The 21,381-nt window shown below is 30.6% G+C and overlaps 1 protein-coding gene across 5 annotated transcripts in view; it reads left to right on the top strand.

Moving 5' to 3' along the window:
• LOC107441117 (rifampicin phosphotransferase-like) overlaps positions 1–21,381 on the top strand; it is an 82,792-nt gene that overhangs the window by 59,906 nt on the left and 1,505 nt on the right. For 3 of the 5 annotated variants that reach the window (XM_071180559.1, XM_043052762.2, XM_043052764.2), the window contains exons 28-39: positions 1,843–1,931; positions 2,808–2,870; positions 2,957–3,049; positions 3,929–3,988; positions 5,233–5,333; positions 5,456–5,519; positions 9,061–9,224; positions 10,722–10,800; positions 12,965–13,019; positions 14,473–14,549; positions 14,684–14,786; positions 19,051–19,125. In XM_071180559.1, coding sequence (XP_071036660.1) covers positions 1,843–1,931; positions 2,808–2,870; positions 2,957–3,049; positions 3,929–3,988; positions 5,233–5,333; positions 5,456–5,519; positions 9,061–9,224; positions 10,722–10,800; positions 12,965–13,019; positions 14,473–14,549; positions 14,684–14,786; positions 19,051–19,125 — 1,023 coding nt within the window. Of the gene's footprint in view, positions 1–1,842; positions 1,932–2,807; positions 2,871–2,956; positions 3,050–3,928; positions 3,989–5,232; positions 5,334–5,455; positions 5,520–9,060; positions 9,225–10,721; positions 10,801–12,964; positions 13,020–14,472; positions 14,550–14,683; positions 14,787–15,089; positions 15,165–18,451; positions 18,529–18,658; positions 18,762–19,050; positions 19,126–21,381 lie in introns of all 5 variants that reach the window. The other 2 variants (XM_071180557.1, XM_071180558.1) reach the window with 2 other exon arrangements.

The raw sequence follows: 21,381 nt of genomic DNA, 5'->3' as shown, positions 1-21,381 counted from the left end.
ACCTGACCTTTCACACAGTTAGGATGAAATGCTTCATCTTTTCTTCGGTGCACTCGATGACGTACGTCATTTGAATAAAGTCAAAAACGTGATTCGTCAGACCATATTACATTCCTCCAGTCAGCAGTTGTCCACATTCGGTGACTTCTAGCCCAGTGCTATCACGCTGCTTTACGTGTCTGCGTGAGGAATGGCGTCTTACGAGGTGTTCGACTCCAAATGCTCATTGCATGCAGCTTCTGTTGCAATGTTCTCTCACTAACAGGTTGGGATGGACCGTTTCGACCAGCAAGTTGCCTCCCCTAAGCATCCCAAACATTTTCAATGGGGTTTAGATCTGGAGAACGTGATGGCCATACGAGGCGTTGAATACCCTCGCTTTCTAGACAATCCTGAACAGCGAGTGTTCGATGACACGTTGCGTTGTCGTCCATAAAAACAAATTTATCACCGACAGCACCACGGAAAAGACGAATATGAGGAAGTAGAACTTCATCAATGTATCGTTGGCATGTCATAGTCCCGTTCGCAACCACATGTAGGCTCGTGCGGCCATTGAGCATGATGCCGACCCACAACATGACACTGCACGTCGGATATCGGTCCCTTTCCTGGATATTTTCCGGACGATAACCAGTACCACTCTCGCGCCAGATCAGTTGGCGTCTACAATCCGATGACAGACTGAAACTACTCTCATCTGAGAAAAATACGCATGCCCAGTCCTGTCCCTGGCAACGTCTCCCTGGCAACGTCTGTTATTTTTCGCCCTTCTTCGATCTTTCCAATAATACGGCCACTCTTAAAATCATCTAAGTGATATCGGGAAGACATGTCGAAAATTTCAAGTTCGTCAACTAAATCTTTCCTGTAAAACTTTGACTTGAAACAACAATTCTCCACACGCGTCGAAACCTTTAAAGCTCTTATCAGCGCTATCACGTGATGAACAGACGTGGAAAAAAAAATTTGCATACGCATACCTCTTCTTACTATATCCCGCAGTTAATCTAATTTCCACATTTTGCTTCCTTTCATTTTGTGGTTGCTATGGATGATAGTGTTATCCGTCCTTAGCAATTGTCCAGCAGTGTATTTGAAAATTGTATATATCGTTTCAAAACGTTTTGCTTTAGTTGTCTACCTTTAAAAAAATTAATTCGCAACAGCCTTTAATAGCTAGAGTTCGTATACTTTTATATTTTTCCATGGCCAAATCAGATTTAGATGTATTTTTAATTTATCCATNATTCAGATACAATTACAATTACTGATATACATACACATATTCTCAAGAGCACACCTACACACACTAATATAACATTACTGTTATGTATCTCATGCGCCCCACGTTTTTCGCTTTTAAATTTTTTCCTGAATTATTATTCTCTACTATTAAAACGTGGTTTTTAAAAATATTACGTTTTATTTTGAATTTTTTTAATTTATCCATTTCAAATGATTGTTAAAATCACTATTGATTTAGATTGTAAGTCCAAGCTTGAAATAGAAAAACAAACTATTATTTTAAATATGAAAATAAAATCATTGGGAAAACCCAAAAGAATTGGCAACTATAGTGGAGTTGATTTTAACTCCAATTATACTATTATTGAGCCCAAAAGTGATTGGTTAGAGCCTGTAACTTATCTTTTTTCTTATAACTTAGATAAAAATGTCAACTCCTAACTCATGTATTTTTTTGTCTCATTTTATTTAGGATTGTTAAATAATGTCTTTAGGTCACTTATTTCGAAACATTCGGTACTACATTTATATATTTTCTGACTCAAATCATTACTTTTCTGTAATCACTAATCACAATGATTCATCTTTTTGTAGGAATGAGTGCAGAAGTATACAGAGATTTTTCAACACTTTGTACAACTAGTACTGAAGTAGAAAGTGCTGATGTTCCCGCAAGCATCGAAGTAAGAAATTAATCACAATATTAATATATTGCAATGTTGTTGAAAGCGGCTTTGTGCAATTTTGGTACGCATGCAAATAAATAAGTAAAAATTGCTATTGAATTGTTTAATTTCAAATTTACCACATTTTTTCAATATTGGTTAAAATTTGAAGTATTGCAGTGTTGAGATGATGATTGATGACCATGATTTTAGAGCGCAAAACATTCATATTTGTGTTCTTAATCATTTATAATTAACAAGAATGGCTTGTTTTCTTGAGAAAAATTTCAAGAATGAAATAAATGAGTAACTAGTCTTTTTCATTTTAACAAGAGCCCATCGTTGTTCCATAATCTTATCGGTTACAGCAAATTTCGACAGAAAATTTTAGTCAGACGAGATAGCGAGTACGACCTTAGTTAGTTATTTTAAGTGAAGTGACATACTTTTTCTCTTGTTATTTGTAGGAAAGTTTCTCTTGTTGTTGGCTATACTGCACCGTTAATTGTTAAGGGTTATCCTTTTGAACGACACTGAAGAATATTGAATTAACGTTGCAAACACTTATCAAAATTTTTTTAAAATAAAAAATCGAATAAGGTTGGAATAGCTATATAAGAAAGCAATAGATAGGAATCTATTTTTACACAAGTCACTTAATAATTATAAAATTATTAATTTATCACTATTACACCACATAATAATGTCAAATTATGAGTCAAATTTAATAGTATACTTGTTGCAAGTATTTTCTTTCTTATATATTATTCATTAGTACTTCTTTCTTTTTATTATTTATATTTATTCAGGTAAAATATTATTCAAATTTATTGTTGGTTTGTTCGGAATTATAAGCTCTTCAAAACTTTCTTAACATATTTGAATTATATTTAGCGCCTGGGCTTAGCAATAGCTAAAGAAAGGACACCAGAGGAATTGAAGAAAATGAGTAATCAGGTAATTACGATTATTCACTGAATAATCAACAATTGTAATTTCAGGTAAATTTTATATTCAAATAAATATGTTTTTTTTTCAAACAGGAAATAGTGGAATGGCTTCAAAATTCTCAAACTGACGCTGGAAAGAAGTACCGTGAATTTCTTACCAGACACGGACACAGATGTCTAAAAGAAGTAAATATCTCTGTTATATAATAGTTGAAAGAACCTCGAGTGCAAAGAGTTATATTTTGCAACAATTTTCTCTATAACTAAGAAAAGAAAATGAGAACTTATATTTACATCCATTTTAAAGAAGACAAGATCTCAATTAAGTTAAAAAATATTTTTTTTTCATATATGAGTTTCTATGTTTCATCAATTTCAAATGCTTTTAAAACCAGCTAATTCGGATTTTTTGATTTCCTGTTCCATATTTTGAGTAGAATACATGATGTTTGATTAAGCAAGCCATGCAATATTGATGAAGTAATTACATGCATCCTATGTAACGCATTCACGTGTATTTACAAAATAACAAAAGATGAAATAGAATTTTTTTTTTCAAATTTGTTTCCCAGCAATTTTTTTTTGATGCAATTTTTTTTCTAAGCAAGTTTATTTTCAATCTATACAAAAATTGCTAAGGTAAGCAAAAAACCTTTTTAAAATTTTTTATCGCTTATACTTTCTGTGGAAACTTTAACAAGGAGTAAAAAACTGCATGCATCGATTCTTGATTTAATACATTTAATTTAATACCATTTGATTTTATACTACTACTTATCGTTGCGTGTTTCGATGAGTGGACTGAATATAAATGAAAAGTCTGAATGCATTGTAAATTCAAATTTCATTTTGCTATCACTAGGTAAAAGTTTCTTTGAAGAGCGTACATGTTGGCAGCTATTGTATCGCTTTATAAAACTTAAAGATACAAAATGCTGTCGTAAACATGATGGTGGGTATCACAATTAACATTTCTTTAAACAGCCTTTAAAAAATTTTTAATATTTAAAAGTAATCTCAAATATTCTCAGTATTTAATCTCAATATTCTTTACCTTTTTTTCAGTTTGATTTGCGGCAAAAAACATGGGGAACTGATCCTACAACTCTCATACAGCTGTTAAAGGTAAGAAATGTTTCTAAGTCAGTAAGCTTTAAATAGTCCCTTGTGAATTACTTTTGAGCATTCTTAAATCCATCTCAAATTGTAAAAAAAAGTTGCAATGAAATTAACATTAAAACCGATTGATGATAAGCTCGGAATCAGCATTAAAGATAAAAAAATTTAAGTCAGTTACCTTAAGTAGTTTCAGCTGATTAAAAATAAAAACTGGTAGCAAAATTTGGAATGACTTCGAAACATACTTCTTAAACACTTTAACTCGATGCCCAGCTTCCTTATTTGAGTGTAGTACTTTTTGTTCTTCCATAATTTCTTTCTTGAACTGAATAGAAAAGTTTCTCACGAACTCAGTCTTGTTTTGAATAGAATTAATGATTCTTAATGCCTTTCTTCCATTAACGAGTGTTCTGAATGGAATGGAATAATCAAACATTCAACGATTCTTAATGCTAGTTTTCCGCAGTTTCTTTTTGTTCAGAACAGTATGGTTTTCTGTAATTTTTTGTGTGTTTTAAATGGAATGAAATAACCAAGCCTTCAACGATTCTTAATGTTAGTTTTCTAGAATTTATTTCTTATTCAGAACGAAATGGTTTTCTAGAATTTTTCTCGTGTTCTCAACGGAAAGAAGTAATCAAATTTCAATCAAATGTTTCTTGATGCTAGTTTCCCATGAAGTTTTTTTTACTGAACAGAATAGTTTCCCCTAATTCCTTTCATGTTCCAAGCGGAATGATATAATCAAGAATCCAACATTCTTCAATGCCAGTTTTCCACAGTTTCTTGTACTCAACGGAATGACCTTTTTTTAAAAGATCCTAATTAGATACAGCCAATTCCACCAACTATGCACGTGTGTTGAATATGCATTTCATTTTGACCATCCGCTCAGTCAGAGGTTGATTGCGAGGGTGCTTATCATAGTTAGTGCCCAGTATAAGGATTTAACTATTTTAACTAAGGGTTTTTATTTAAGGGGTATATCAAGACTATAAGGAAGTAGTAGTATTGATATACCTGTAAACAAACAACCTTACGTCAATACTTCTATGAAAAGAAGAGCTTAAATCAGAACTTTATTATGATAAATAATTAATAAATAGGCCCCTTTCATTCATAAGTTAAAGCTTAAAAGTTAAAGCCTTCTCATAAGTTAAAGCTTAAAATAAATGTTAGTTTCAAAACCTTAAAATATAGATCAGAATGTTTGAAAATCTAATGTTTATTTATGCATTTTTTATTTACAGAATCTCGCCGGATCCTCATCGAAAAAAGTAACAAATAAGAAAGAGGAGAATTTTAACCAAACATTGAAGGATTTAGGAATAAATGTCGGTCTCAAGACAAGGTAATCTATTTTTGAGAACACAAATAATTAAATTTCTTTTTGATTAAGTTGAATTTCTTTTCAGTTTTATAAGTAACTTGTGTCAAAAGAAGCGCTTAAAGTACTTTGCACTTTATTTCTAGACTAACTCTGAAATACTTGATATCTCGAAGTCGACAAGGAGTTCAGACTAGAGAATTGTCAAAGGTAAATATTTTTTACGTTTTCAGTAAAAGATGAAAAACAAAGTTTAATGTATCATTTTTTGTTCTAATGCTTTTGTGCAAAAGTGTTGTCCTAGGTATCTGCCTTCGGCATTTGCCACTTCTTGGAGTTCACCTCATTATGAGGTGAACGCTGTATGCCATGAGCTGTCGTGACTCAATTATATTAAATTGCAAGTGCTCAAGTTATTTCTTATTGACCTGCGAATATTGCTTTATTCAGAAAAGTAAATACTTGTTAGTTTTCAGGAATTTGAATTGACCCTTTTTTTGTTGAAAAAATTGTGTTATAAATTAAAATTTAGAAAAACTCATATTATAATTTTAAGGCATATTATTAGAATCATGCAAGATTTTTAAGGAATCACCTTAATTTGGCATCTCTATTAATTGATTCTAAGTAAAAATTGTGAATTTGTTTAGTTACAGCAACAGCAGCGTACAAATGTTAAAAATATTTTTTTTTTGCATATTTTGACGAATGAAAATCTTAAAATTATAAACATTTCGAGCTCTAAAATAAATAATTATTTTATCTCAACTAACTTATTTTATCTCAACTTCCTTGCTAATATCAGTTATATCAGTGTTTCCCAAACTTATGACTTTTGCGTACCGTTTCTAAATTTTTTGTAACGCTGTATACCACTAATGAAAAAAGGAATGTAGTTTTTACTATAAAAAATTGCACAAAGGTTAAAAATCACAACTGGCTTTTGACACCACTCATTATTTACTGTTAACTCTGCAAAAAATAGCCAACAGAAAAAAAAGTAATTGTAAATTTTCATGGCTAGCTTTGTTTTTAAATAAAATTTTTCGAAATATTCGTTTGTTGCAAGATATTTCGCATAAGAACGCGTACCCCCGATAAACTGTTCCCGTATCCCTGGTGGTACGCGTACCAAAGAATATATAAGCCACACTTATATATTCTTTGCGCGTACCACACTTTGGGAAACACTGCTTTATATGAACAAATTAAAATGTTTCATGCAAATGCAAAATGCATGAATTTTGGCTTGAAAAAAAATCCAACCAACTATGACATCCGTCGGCTCGTAAGTCACTTTTACCAACTAGTGCAGTTTCCTAATAGTTTTCCTTCTTTTGTGATTTAAAGAGCGGCATTTGTAATTGGATTAAATTTGAGGGAGCGATGTTTTGAAGAAGTAGAATTTTCAGGCAACTATATTGTAATATTAAATTATCCGCGATTAATTGAAGTACAATGCGAAGAAAAAAATGAAATTCCCTGAAAAACTTTAGATCAATATTTAAATTATTACACCATATTTTAAATTAATTGCAAAATGAGATATAAAACCGTATTTTCTCTGAAAAAGAATAAATTTTTTGGTGGATTTGAATCTCTGACTCTCAAAATATAATGGATAGCCGCAATCTGAAAAATATGTCATCAATAGTTTGGTCAGGACAGCGATTCAAGTTTTGAACCTCTTAATGTTAATTTTACTTTTCGAGTGTTTCGCTACGTAGCGAGAATAATTCAAATAAATCAAAATCAGTTTTGCACACAATTATAAAATTAGTATCTAAAGATAATTCTACTCAATAAATAATTTTAATAATTACTTATTATTTTATTTCATTATTCCCAAAAAAATTTTAATTGTCAGATATACAGCTTTTTACATAATTTTAAAGAATTTATCATCATTTTGAACTGACATCATTTTAAAGAATTGTTCTCTACATAAAGAATTGTGTATAGAAAAATACAAATTTTGAATGAAATCGGTCTTATAATTCCAGAAAATTTTTATTTTTAATACCCGATGTTTAAAATTCGATTTCTCAGGAACTATTCAACCGATTTCGATCGAATTTTGCACTTTGTCATATAAAATTAAATTCCTTAAAATTATGTAAAATTCGGCATACCTTGCAGTACTATTTTTTCAATCATTATTAAATAAAATAATAAAGTATAGTAAATAGTTATTAAAATTATTTATTGCGGGGATTATAAGCGAATTTTACAATGGTGTGCATAAAATTTTTCAATTCTCTGCAAGATTTTACAAGACATGACGAAATACAAAACAAATTAAATTAATGTTAATCAAAGTTTGACTTGTTGCCCTGATTAAACTGTTAGGACTGTATTTCCTAGATGGCGGTTATGGCTGTTTTTTGGAATCAGAAATCATAATCCGTAAGGAAAAATGAATGCTTATTCAGAGAAAGTACTATTTTGAGTACAATTTCGTAACTTAAAATATCGTCTACCCTTTTTATTTAACATATTTGTTAAGTACTTGGTACTTTTTGTTTACGTCACACTAGAACTGCACAGTGGGCGACGGTCTTGGAATCATTCCTAAGGATGATCCAGAGTCAGCATGCGTACGTCACATACAGGGAGGGCACATTTGGCCACCATCCATCCATCCGCAAATCGTAATTTTGACTTGAATCAGAGTACGATTAATTTTCCGATCCAGTGCCCCCGAGGTATTGATTTGTTATGGGAATTTAACTATTAAGGCTTAACCCAATCAGGTGTAAATTCGATCATTAGATCAAAAGTTATTCAGGGGGTTTCTTTTTTTCTTTTGATCACCGTACTAAGGCATTTTCAGAATAGTGTGAAATTTAAATCTTTAAGTCTAATGAGTGAAGGGTTTCTTCTATCTTGCTTCTATTGTGATGGCGTTTTTTGTTTGACAGACAACTTAAATTGCCTTAAAATGTATACAGAAGAAGATTGAAATGATGAACATGTAAGTAAATGGAGTTAACCAGTTATTAAAATTAGGACTTTCACATGTTTTCAAACATTTAAAAAATACTTTCCCCAGTAAATTGGGTCTGCTGTTAGACGAATTAAAATTTATAAAAAAATTATAAATTAAGATTAAAAAAATTATTTTTTTTAAAATTCGTAAGTTGAAATTTAAAAAAATCGGGGTAAGGAACCGTTTTGACTCAGGGGATAAAACGTTCACCTTCCAATGAGGTGAACCGGGGTTCGAGTCCCAGAGTTCGCTGGTCGATACGAATTCCGCACCCGGCTCACACTGACTACAGTGCTGACGTAAAATATCCTCAGAGGTAGACGAATCATGGGAGAATCTTCTTGCCGTCAGGCTAACCGTGGGAGGTTTTCGTGGTTTTCCTCCCCATGTAACGCAAATACGGGTTAGTTTCACCAAAAATTCCATATAGACGGCAAATTACTAATCCATGAGTTCCCTTGTCTTCTAAATTGAGTTCAAAATTACAATTTTACGGAGTTGAGTCGTGAACTCGAAATTGGGTTGGCTGTTCAACGACGGTTCTAAAGTAAAATGAAATAACGGGGTAAGCATGGGCGGCGTAATCCATTTTTTTCAATAATAATTTCCTAATTTTTAGTTATTTATTTTTGATATAATACAATTTCCAAGATGACATTATTTGATAGCTTTTAGTGTTTTAAGACGTAAACTTTAGTTACGAAAACTTGTCTGTGAAGTTTACTCATTTTTAAAGCAAATATATGTATTTTTTTTACATAGTCTCTGCTTATCAAGACTCAAGATGAATGGAGAAAAGGCTACTATCACCTAGCAAAGCTTATGGTATCAGAAGGTAGAATACCAGACGAAGATCTACTCTTCTTTATGACTGTGGACGAAATAAGGGAAATTTTAGAGACAAGATCACCAAAAATAATTGCAAGGTTAAATAATTTACAATTACTTTTAATTATTTAATGCATCATTAAACTACTAATGAAACGTAAAGAAATGTATAAAGCACAAATAAAATTTTGCAAGGTAGAAAATCGTTTCGGTATGACCATCAACAGTCCCTAACATTATCAAATCAATACGTCGTGATGTCGCATCTCGACACTGATGATGTTATCTAGATAAAGATAACTTATCAGTGTCGAGATAACATCATCAGTGTCGAGATGCTGATGAAATGCATTCAATCTGTATAGTTCATCTTAATTATTCGTTCACTATCTAGGATGTTAGATTTGTTTCAAAATGCGAAGTATTCTTGTATATGCCCTGGTAGACAAAGTTCTTGATTTCTACCGAAGACAAATGAAATATAATATGGTTTTACTACCAATTTGATATATTTTCCGGCATACAAATTGCTCTGGCAATTTTGTCTTTTGACTACATTATGGTCTCGAATGTCTGAAATTTCAGCAAATTATTTTTCCAGTGGTGGTAAGCAAAGGCAGAAATTTTTAAAACAAATAGAACTCATATAAAGCTCCCAGCAAAATTGAAAATCTGACCATTTGTCCATCTTTCTATAATTTGTGCGCAGTGGTGGACAAAATTATTTTAATTCTAATTTATTAGAATCTTAGAACATTTTGCAATTACAGGGAAATTTGTTTTCTGAACTATGGAAATTTTGTAGCCGTTATGGGCATGCTACTGTTCGTTCGTTCGTTGTAGTGGAACTGGAAGTCTGAGGCCTTACGGCCCTTTTCCATGGGAAACTAATGGTAGGGCTGCCAATTCTCTAGACGTTTAAGGGAAATTTCTTCTAGTGGTAGATAAATTTATGTTTTTTTTTTGTATGATTATTCGTTTTGAAAATTTGATTTAAAGTTATTTTTTGCAATACTACAGATAAATGATTCAAAAGCTCATAAGAAACACGACTTTTTTCAGTTCTCTTGTTGTGTGGCTTTTAAAATACTGGAAAAAAATATAAAAAATTCTGAATGCTTTAGTTTTAAATTTTCTTTTAAACTTCAAAATATTTTTCAAAAAGTGTAGAAACTGCGAGCTTTATATATATACATCATTCAAAAGCACATATGCAGGATCGTCAACTTTTGACGCTTTATGGGAAAATTTCTTCTTGAAGTAACTAAGATTATGTTTTGATGTATGAAACGCCGTGTTGATCTACTCTAATGGTAAGGATCTGAAAATGTCAACAAGATTACTAAAAATTCTAAGAATGCTAGTTTTAAATTATCTACTACTCTAACATTTTTTGAAAAGCATATTAGTTGGCAGCTCAGTATATGTAACACCATTTTTTCTCCGTCTCCTCGTGAAAGGGTGAAAATTAATGAAGGTGAAAATTAACTCCACTGGTCATTTCGTGCGTCTTTTATGTTTTTTCATATCTAACAATTTCCTTAAAATTTAAATGATTTATTTGTCAAATTAAAAAATTAAATTTCGTTTTGTAGAGCAAATCATAGGAAACGCAGATACCCTGTTTTGGACAAGTATATATTTCCAGAAATAATGAAAGGATTTCCTAAACCAGTAAGTAAGCCATGTATTTATTTTCATAAAATTAATTTTTTTGCATATAAGTTGCCAGGAATTATTTTTATTTTGTACTTTTTCACAGTAACTGGTACAGTTATCCTTAGAAGAAAGTTTCCAATTATGATAAAATTTGTGCGTTTAGCCTTATCAATGAAATTCTTCAACATTCTAGACTGAAGAAAGGAAGAGTATTACGTGTAACCATGTTAATATTAATGAACTTAGAGCAATTTAACTGTATGAATAAGTGGAGCTAAACTTAAGACTGTCTTGGTGACGTTTGAAAGTCACTACTGATGACGAGCTCGTCACCGAAGTGGCGGATCGGTGACGGATTTGGATAGTCAGCAATTTAAAATGTCTGGCAAAGTACAGGTTATTTTTCTTATTCGCCATCATACTTCTAGCATCTGGCGATCGAAAGCTTGTTTACTTCTATAGTTTTTCTGTTTTTGTTTATTTAATTTTTTTCTCATTTAGTTTGACTTCTTTTCTTCAAATTTTTAAAAGATGGCTTTAGTGAAAAAACAAGTTTTCAGCTCTCGAATCATAAATAATAACTGAACATTACAGAAATGAGTTTCATTTTATTATTACAAATTTTTAAAAGTTATAGTAATATCATGATAAGTTGTATTAACTGAAGTTTTCCAAAAAGTTTTGTCAGTAACTGCTAAACTAACTGCTGAAATGTAAGCGTTTCCGTTATCCATTTAAACTTTGTGTTTACAAGGTATTTTGTTTACTATCTTAACAATGTTCATATAACAATGGTGAGAATAAAAAAATATTGTTCCATTCTAAGACTTTTCAATTTTTCCCATAAACATGTTTAGCGAAACAAGAATTATTTCCATGAAATTTATGTCTTGGTTAATTCGAACTTATTATACGAAAGATGACTAAAACAATTAATTTGTAAAAAAATTGAGTTAGAATTTTAAAAATATATTAATGATTCGCTTAATTTTTTATTCAAATTACGAACTTGTTTCTGCAAAAAATCTAGTAATTTTTTAATCAGAAATATGATTTGTAACAAAATATTTAACTATATCAAACATACGATATTTTAACGATACGCACAACTCTTTAAAAACATAACGGGGTAAGCATGGGCGGCGTAATCCATTTTTTTCAATAATAATTTCCTAATTTTTAGTTATTTATTTTTGATATAATACAATTTCCAAGATGACATTATTTGATAGCTTTTAGTGTTTTAAGACGTAAACTTTAGTTACGAAAACTTGTCTGTGAAGTTTACTCATTTTTAAAGCAAATATATGTATTTTTTTTACATAGNCTGGAGTATATATATAGACAAACACACACACGAGTGTGTTAAATCTCTGCGGAACAGTGTAAGTTACTTGCTAAGAGCTGCCAGTTGTTAACATTTAATCCACAAATAATACAGACCATTAGAAGTTTCAAATTATCTGCTTCAAAGCGTTCATTAATTTTTAGCTATCACTGTGGCTCACAGTCATTGCTCCAACCACTCCCACCTATATACCGAACAGGCAAAACCATAGCTGTGACATCTTAGATATAGCAATATCAATTATCCAAGTCCCCATAGTCGCCTGCACCCACAATCAACTGTCCTCTGATCATCTGCCCGTTCAACTATCTATTGGACTACCCACTCAGCACTTTGAAAAACCCAAACAAAAAACAGACTGGAACTTGTATCAAAATAACCTGACCATAAATATTTGTAATCTACCAGCCCTCGAAGACGAGTTAATCATAGAAACCTACATCCAGCAACTTCAACTAGAAATTACAGAAGCATACAAAAGTGCAACAATAGAAATTAAATGAGTAGTCCACCGATACAAACTTCCTCCAGAAATAAAATGCATTATCCGTCACAGAAACTACTACAGAAAACTTTACCAAAGATCCTGTACATTCAAATGAAATCAAGCAACTCAACAAAAAAATCAAAAAACAGAGCAAAAATATAACATCGAACACCATTGTGCATGTAGATGAAAACTGATCAACTTCTCTGAGTGTGACCGTTATGAAAACATCATTTAGCTCAATTTATATGCAGGATAATAAAAACATAACTCCTCTTTCTTTTTAAAAAAATCAAGTTTAAATGCTAATTTAAATTTCTAATAATATTTCAATTTGGTTTCAGATCAACTTAGAAGACAATACTCCTATTTCAAGTGAAGATAACTTTTCTATGAAAGGTAAAGTTTTTTATATTTTTTTTTTACGTTCTTTAATTTTATTTTTGCAGGCGCTGAACTTGCTTCGGAAGATGACGGTAGTGCTGCTCTTTAACGTTACTACCACTAATAAATTTTTTTCTCAGCAGCCGTGCAAGCTGGCAGCTAAGACAATGGATAAGCATGTTTTGTTTCTCCAAGAGAGTCTTATAATGAAATAATTTCTTGAACACAACATTTCTTAACTGAACGACTGAACGTGAATGAGAACAATTTTTTTTTCAACGGCAGGCACTGAACTTTCGTTTTTCACCTAGAAAGATGCCGGGAATAATGCTCATTTAAAGTTACCCGATGGGCACCTGTGAACCTAAGTCACGGAGGTGAGCAGCATTACCTACGCCACACTCTTCCACAGATACCCATTCATAGGGTCGGCCACATTCACACATTACACAATAGTAAACAACACAGAAAGAAACACACCTACCCTGAGCGGGATTTGAATCCGCAACCTTTGGCTTAGCAATCAGGCACGGTAACGGCTCGTTCAACTGGCTGGCCTAAAAGGTAAAGTCAGCCAAAGAATAAATTTTAAAAAACGTTTGGGTTGACTTGACTGATCAAACGTTCTAAAATAAGCAAGCAGGAATGTCACTTTTTATTCCAAATTTTTAATCATTGTTTTTTAATCGAAGTCTTTTTTTACCAAACTTTTAATCCATTTACTTCTGGGAATTTTTTTATTTCATAGCGTATATGAATAGAATTGGCATTGCTAGGATTGGGACCTGAGTTACTTCTTTGGGAGACGACTGCTCAGACTTGAATTTTATTGATTTATAAAATGTAAGAGAACATTATTAAAAAATTAAAATTTTATAGCACAAAATAGAAAATGGACAAAACTTAGTTATGCCAAATATTTTTAGTTGGGTTAATGCATTTGATGTAAGAATAAATTTAGATGACGCGCTTTTTACCTTTATTTTTAATCAACACCTGATAAATATCCTTATTGCAAGTCTATTAGCCACATACTATTCTCTTATTTTATTTTTAGTTCTATCTTTCTATATTTTTATAAAGTTATTGTAATAAAGAGACGTGCTCGAAAAGTTTACTACTTTTTTACAATATTAAAAAGTTAACAAAATATTTATTTGGGCACAAAACTCAAGTCATTAAATTATTTTAAAACATACTTATTTCCATATTATATCCACAAATATATACTCATTCAGTTAACAATATTTTCCCATTCGATTATATTTCTTTTCTATATTATATGCATATATTTTTTTTATTTTTTCGTATTTTTAATTTATTTGTTTAGTTTAGGAGAAAGTTTCTGTAAATTAAAAATGAAAAGTAACAAACAAATCAATGCATTTTGAAGTTCCGAAGTTGTTTTTTTTCTGTATGAATTTTTGAATTTATTTGAAAATTGTTTAAATTTAATCTTTTTCCCTAGGAATACCAGTAAGTCAAGGGACGGTTAAAGCATATGTTAGAGTAGCTCTTACTTTAGAAGAAGCTGCTCAACTAAAGGTAAGAATGTGCATTCTCCCGATTATTTTGTGTATTTATTATACTTTTGTTTTAGAAATTTGCAAATAAAATTGATAAATTACATTAAAAAAAAAAGAAAAATATTTCGCATGAAATTATTTTCTGCATTACAGCCGGGAGAAATCCTGTTAACCTATAGTACAGACATTGGATGGTCGCCATATTTTCCTATTCTTGCTGGAGTAGTCACAGAACTAGGAGGCCTTATCTCTCACGGTAAAATTTTTCTTTTTATTTGAAAACTTTTTGACACACATCTATCAAAGTAAAAGTAATTCAACAAAATTTTCTTTAAAATGCATCCATTTACCAAATATGCCTCCTCACATGAATTTATAAACATTTTTTATAAAACTTTCTCTCATTATTTAAATTCCAAGCTGCTTTAAAAATTTTAAGCCACACATATGAAATAAAGAATAAAATCTTAAAGCATATATTTTTATTAGTTTGAAGGGAAAAAATATTTTTGCAAAAGTTGCAAAAAGTATCAGTTATTTTGATGTAATTTCTTTCTAGGTGCTGTCGTCAGCAGAGAATATGGTTTGCCGTGTATAGCGGGTCTACATGGAGCAACTAGACAGTTTCAAACAGGTAACAACATGAAATTAAATGAAAATTTGTTTTATATTTAAATGAACGAAAAATCGTCATGTTTCGAGTGCTACGACACGAAGCTTCTCGTCACGTGATTGACATATGATGACATGACTACAACAACACGGGATGACACACGCCTATTTTCATGAGCTACCTCAAAGCGTTCATTCAACACGGGATGACACACGCCTATTTTCATGAGCCACATCATAGCGTTGTTGTCATTCACATTCCGTCGTTCGGACGAGGAACGTTGTTCATTATAATTCATTTATAAGACTCTCTTTGGGAAACAAAACATGCTTATCCATTGTCTTAGTTGCCAACTTGTATGGCTGTTGAGAAAAAAGTTTCTTAGTGGTAGCAACATTATAGCGTTTTACGTATTAAATCTCTAGTTTAAAGTTAGAAAAAAAAGAATTTCAACCTACCACGACAAATCAGTAATTAAAAAATATTTGTATATGATCTATTTGGTAACTTCATTTAACTTCAGCTAATCATGGTTGTATTCATTTTTCAATGGCAATTAATGTAAATCTCCGATGAAGTTTGTATATACTTCTAATCATGGTTGCTTTATTATAATGTTACCACATTGTTACATAATTCAAAATGTTTTATTCACTGTATATAATTTTCATGATGAATGGGGTAGGGGCCGCTGCGTGGCCTAGCCACCCAGTTTTGTTTAAATAAAGAAAAAAAAGAAACTTCATTTAACTCTGAGATGTTTAAGAAGTTTAATTATTAATGAAATATTTTTTTAACTTTAATTTTAGTTTTACTACCAATTTGTAAAATCTTTGTCAGTATCCGTACCAGTTGGCATGTATACATTGTACATACCCCCTAAAGTTTCAGCGTCGTACAAAATTTATTTATTAGTGGTAGTGAACTAAGACCACAATTATAAAAACAAATAGATATCTTAAAACCTTTATGAAATCCTAGGAGCATATCCATTTTGGAGTATAATATGTTAATAAATAGGGGGATAACAAAAATATGGAAACACTTCTATACTAACACTATATAAACAATGATTCTTTTAGGAGCAAATGTTTCTTAAGATTTTACATGGCAAAACTGTTGACACATTTTGAAAGATCATGCTGGAAGGTTTTAAAAATAGTGTCCTTTTTAACCATGCAAAATTTACATCATCCAAAATGAAGACAAGAAGTTAAATATAATTTTAAAGGGCAAAATACAAAGTTTGAGCGTACAAAATACAAAGTCGGATAGTTCATGAAAAATCGAATTTTTAAAAAAGGTCTTGTATTTGAAATTTGATTTTTCAGGAACTATTTTAACCATTTAGCTCACATTTTGTATTTTACCATTTAAAATTAAATGCTTTACCATGATATTATAATAATGTACACCTTAATTCAAAATTTCTCCGACTATTACTAAATAAAATAATGAAAATTTATTAAAAATTATTTTTTGCATCAAATTATCTTTGGATAGGCGAATATCATAATTGTGCACACAAATGTTTCAGCTAGCTAAAAAAATTGCTCAAAATATAGCAAAATACTCAAGTGAAATTAACATTAAGAGTTTCAAACTGTTGGGACCATATTTCCTAGATTGCGACTGCCTCCTGAATTTTAAAGATCAGGAATCAAAATCAGACGCAAAGGAAGATACGTTTATTCAGAGAAAGTACGTTTTTGTGTCTGATTCCGTAATTTAAATTATCCTAAAAATTATTAAGCATATTTGAAGTCAACCTCGTGAACCATTAAGTTTGAGTCCTAGTACGTAAAAATCCAATAATTTAGATCAAGAGTTATTCTGGGTGATTCGTTTATTTTCTGCGCAATGTACACCTCTATAGACTAATAATATTAAGCATCTTGTTTTAATCCATAATTATTAAACTATGATTTATTTAAAACTTGAGAAGTAATTAGTATCTGAAAATACCTATTTAATAAGTTGTTATCATACCCACATATGAACTACCACCTTATTTTATAATAACACTCTTCACAACACTGATATATAAGGAACTTCTCCGTTTATGGATTAAAGATCATAGATAAGGGAGTTACTTTGAGGTAACGTATTAATTATTTAAGCGTTTTTTGTATTCAAAGGAGTTACTGATTTTTTGAGTAGTAACTAAAATCTGAAAATACCCACTTAACAAGTGGTGATCATACCCGCTAATGAACTATCACTCATTTCATAATGACACTCCTCACAATATTGATGTATGAAAAATTTGACGGTTAATGATAGGTTAATGATCATCAGTATTATACATGTATGCTGTTTATCAGAGTTGGCCAAAAATGTAATCGATTACATTCTTTGATTACAGTAATCAATTACTTGTAATCATGATTACAATTTTCAAAAATTTTGATTTCAGCTGTAATCATGATTACAATATTGATTACAGTAATCAATTACTTGTAATCGTGATTACAAAGTTTGATTACAGCTGTAATCATGATTACATAGTCGATTACAGTAATCAATTACTTGTAATCATGATTACAATTTTCAAAAAATTTTGATTACAGCTGTAATCATGATTNTAGCGTATATGAATAGAATTGGCATTGCTAGGATTGGGACCTGAGTTACTTCTTTGGGAGACGACTGCTCAGACTTGAATTTTATTGATTTATAAAATGTAAGAGAACATTATTAAAAAATTAAAATTTTATAGCACAAAATAGAAAATGGACAAAACTTAGTTATGCCAAATATTTTTAGTTGGGTTAATGCATTTGATGTAAGAATAAATTTAGATGACGCGCTTTTTACCTTTATTTTTAATCAACACCTGATAAATATCCTTATTGCAAGTCTATTAGCCACATACTATTCTCTTATTTTATTTTTAGTTCTATCTTTCTATATTTTTATAAAGTTATTGTAATAAAGAGACGTGCTCGAAAAGTTTACTACTTTTTTACAATATTAAAAAGTTAACAAAATATTTATTTGGGCACAAAACTCAAGTCATTAAATTATTTTAAAACATACTTATTTCCATATTATATCCACAAATATATACTCATTCAGTTAACAATATTTTCCCATTCGATTATATTTCTTTTCTATATTATATGCATATATTTTTTTTATTTTTTCGTATTTTTAATTTATTTGTTTAGTTTAGGAGAAAGTTTCTGTAAATTAAAAATGAAAAGTAACAAACAAATCAATGCATTTTGAAGTTCCGAAGTTGTTTTTTTTCTGTATGAATTTTTGAATTTATTTGAAAATTGTTTAAATTTAATCTTTTTCCCTAGGAATACCAGTAAGTCAAGGGACGGTTAAAGCATATGTTAGAGTAGCTCTTACTTTAGAAGAAGCTGCTCAACTGAAGGTAAGAATGTGCATTTTCCCGATTATCTTGTGTATTATTATACTTTTGCTTTGGAAATTAGCAAATAAAGTTTATAAATTACATTAAAAAAAGAAAAATATTACGCATGAAATTATTTTCTGCATTGCAGCCAGGAGAAATCCTGTTAACCTACAGTACAGACATTGGATGGTCGCCATATTTTCCCATTCTTGGTGGAGTAGTCACAGAACTAGGAGGCCTTATCTCTCACGGTAAAATTTTTCTTTTTATTTGAAAACTTTTTGACACACATCTATCAAAATAAAAGCAATTCAACCGAATTTTCTTTAAAATGCATCCATTTACCAAATATGAATTTATAAACATTTCTTATAAAACTTTATCTTATTATTTAAATTCCAAGCTGCTTTAAAATTTTTAAGCCACATATATGAAATAAAGAATGAAATCTTAAAGCATACATTTTTATAAGTTTGAAGTGAAATTTTTTTTTCAAAAGTTGTAAAAAGTAACAGTAGTTTTGACGTAATTTCTTTCTAGGTGCTGTCGTCAGTAGAGAATATGGTTTGCCATGTATAGCAGGTCTGCATGGAGCAACTAGGCAGTTTCAAACAGGTAACAACATGAAATAAAATAAAAATTTGTTTTATATTTAAATGAACGGCTTTTTTTGAGTGCTTCCACACGAAGCTTTTCGTCACGTGATTGACACGTGATGACATGACTATAACAACAGGGGATGACACATACCTATTTTCATGAGCCACCTCTAAGCGTTCATTCAACACGGAATGACACACGCCTATTTTCATAAGCCACATCAAAGCGTTGTTGTCATTCACATTCCGTCGTTCCGACGAGGAACTTTGTTCATTATAATTCATTATAAGACTCTCTTTGGGGAACAAAACATGCTTATCCATTGTCTTAGATGCCAACTTGTACGGCTGTAGAGAAAAAAGTTTCTTAGTGGTAGCAACATTATAGCGTTTTTCGTATTAAATCTCAAGTTTAAAGTTTCAAAAAAAATTTCTGTCTATCACGACAAATCAAAAAATATGTTTATATGATTTATTTGGTAACTCATTAACTGAGATGTTTAAGTATTTATTTATTAATAAAATATTTTTTAAATTTAATTGTTCTTTTACTACCACTATGTAAAATCTTTGTCAGTGTCCGTACCAGTTGGCATGTAAACATTGTGCATACTCCCTAAAGTTTTAGCGTCGTACAAAACTTATTTATTAGTGGTAGTGAACTGAAACCACAATTATAAAAACAAATAGACACCTTAAAACCTTTAAGAAATCTTTGGAGCATGACTATTTTGAAGTATAATATGTTTATATATAGGGGAGTAACAAAAATATGGAAACACTTCTATACTAACACTATATAAGCAATGTTTCTTTTAGTAGCAAATGTTTCTTAAGACTTTACATAGCAAAACTGTTAACACACTTTGAAAGATCGTGCTCGAAGGTTTTAAAAATAGTGTCCCTTTTAACCATGCAGAATTTACATCATCCAAAATGAAGACAAGAAGTTAAATATAATTTCAAAGGGCAAAATACAAAGTTTGAGCGTGGCCAGTCGAATAGTTCTTAAGAAATCGAATTTTAAAAGAGATCTTGCATTTAAAAGTTGATTTTTCAGGAACTATTTTAACCATTGAGCTCACATTTTGTATTTTACCATTTATAATTAAATGCTTTACCATGGTGTTATAAGATTGTATACCTTAATTCAAAATTTCTTCGACTATTATTAAAGAAAATAAATTATTTATGAGTCAAACTTTCTTTGGTTAAGCGAATATCATAATTGTGCACACAAATGTTTCAACTAGCTAAAACAATTGCTCGAAATATAGCAAAATACTCAAGTAAAATTAACATTAAGAGTTTCAAACTGTTGGGACCATATTTCCTAGATTGCGGCTGCCTCCAGAATTTTAAAGGTCAGGAATCCAAATCAGACGCAAAGGAAGATACGTTTATGCAGAGAAAGTACGTTTTTGTGTCTGATTCCGTAACTTAAAATATCCTAAAAATTATTAAGCATATTTGAAGTCAGCCTCGTGAACTATTAAGTTTGAGTCTTAGTACGTAAAAATCCAATAATTGGGATCAAGAGTTATTCTGGGTGATTCGTTTATTTTCTGCGCAATGTACACCACTATAGACTAGTAATATTAAGCATCTAGTTTTAATCCATAATTATTAAACTATGATTTATTTAAAACTTGAGAAGTAATTAGTATCTGAAAATACCTATTTAATAAGTTGTTATCATGCCCACTTATGAACTACCACTTATTTTATAATGACACTCTTCACAACATTGGATATATTAAAAACTTATCCGTTTATGGATTAAAGATCATGTATATTATACATAGCATGCTGTATATTAGATAAGGGAGTTACTTTGAGTTTACGTATTAATTATTTAAGCGTTTTTTGTATTCAAAGGAGTTACTGATTTTTGAGTAGTAACTAAAATCTGAAAATACCCACTTAACGAGTGGTGATCATACCCTCTTATGAACTATCACTCATTTCATAATGGCACTCTTCACAATATTGATGTATGAAAAATTCGGTGTTTAATGATAGGTTAATGATCATCAGTATTATGCACGTATGCTGTTTATTATATAGGCGATTTACTTTGTGTTATTTTGAGGTAATTTTTTTATACAAAAGAGTTACTGATTTCTCGAGTAGTAATTAAATCATTAAATACCCATATACCCATTTACTGAGTGGTGATCATATCCACTACTAATGAAAGCCACTAATTTTATAATGGCTCTATTTTCAACATTGATATATATATATATATATATATATATATATATATATA

This window comes from Parasteatoda tepidariorum, chromosome 5 (genome assembly GCF_043381705.1).
Source record: "Parasteatoda tepidariorum isolate YZ-2023 chromosome 5, CAS_Ptep_4.0, whole genome shotgun sequence".
Taxonomy (NCBI): Eukaryota; Metazoa; Arthropoda; class Arachnida; order Araneae; family Theridiidae; genus Parasteatoda; species Parasteatoda tepidariorum.
The sequence above is the reverse complement of the archived record's forward strand: the minus strand, read 5'-3'. Positions and strand labels throughout refer to the sequence as shown.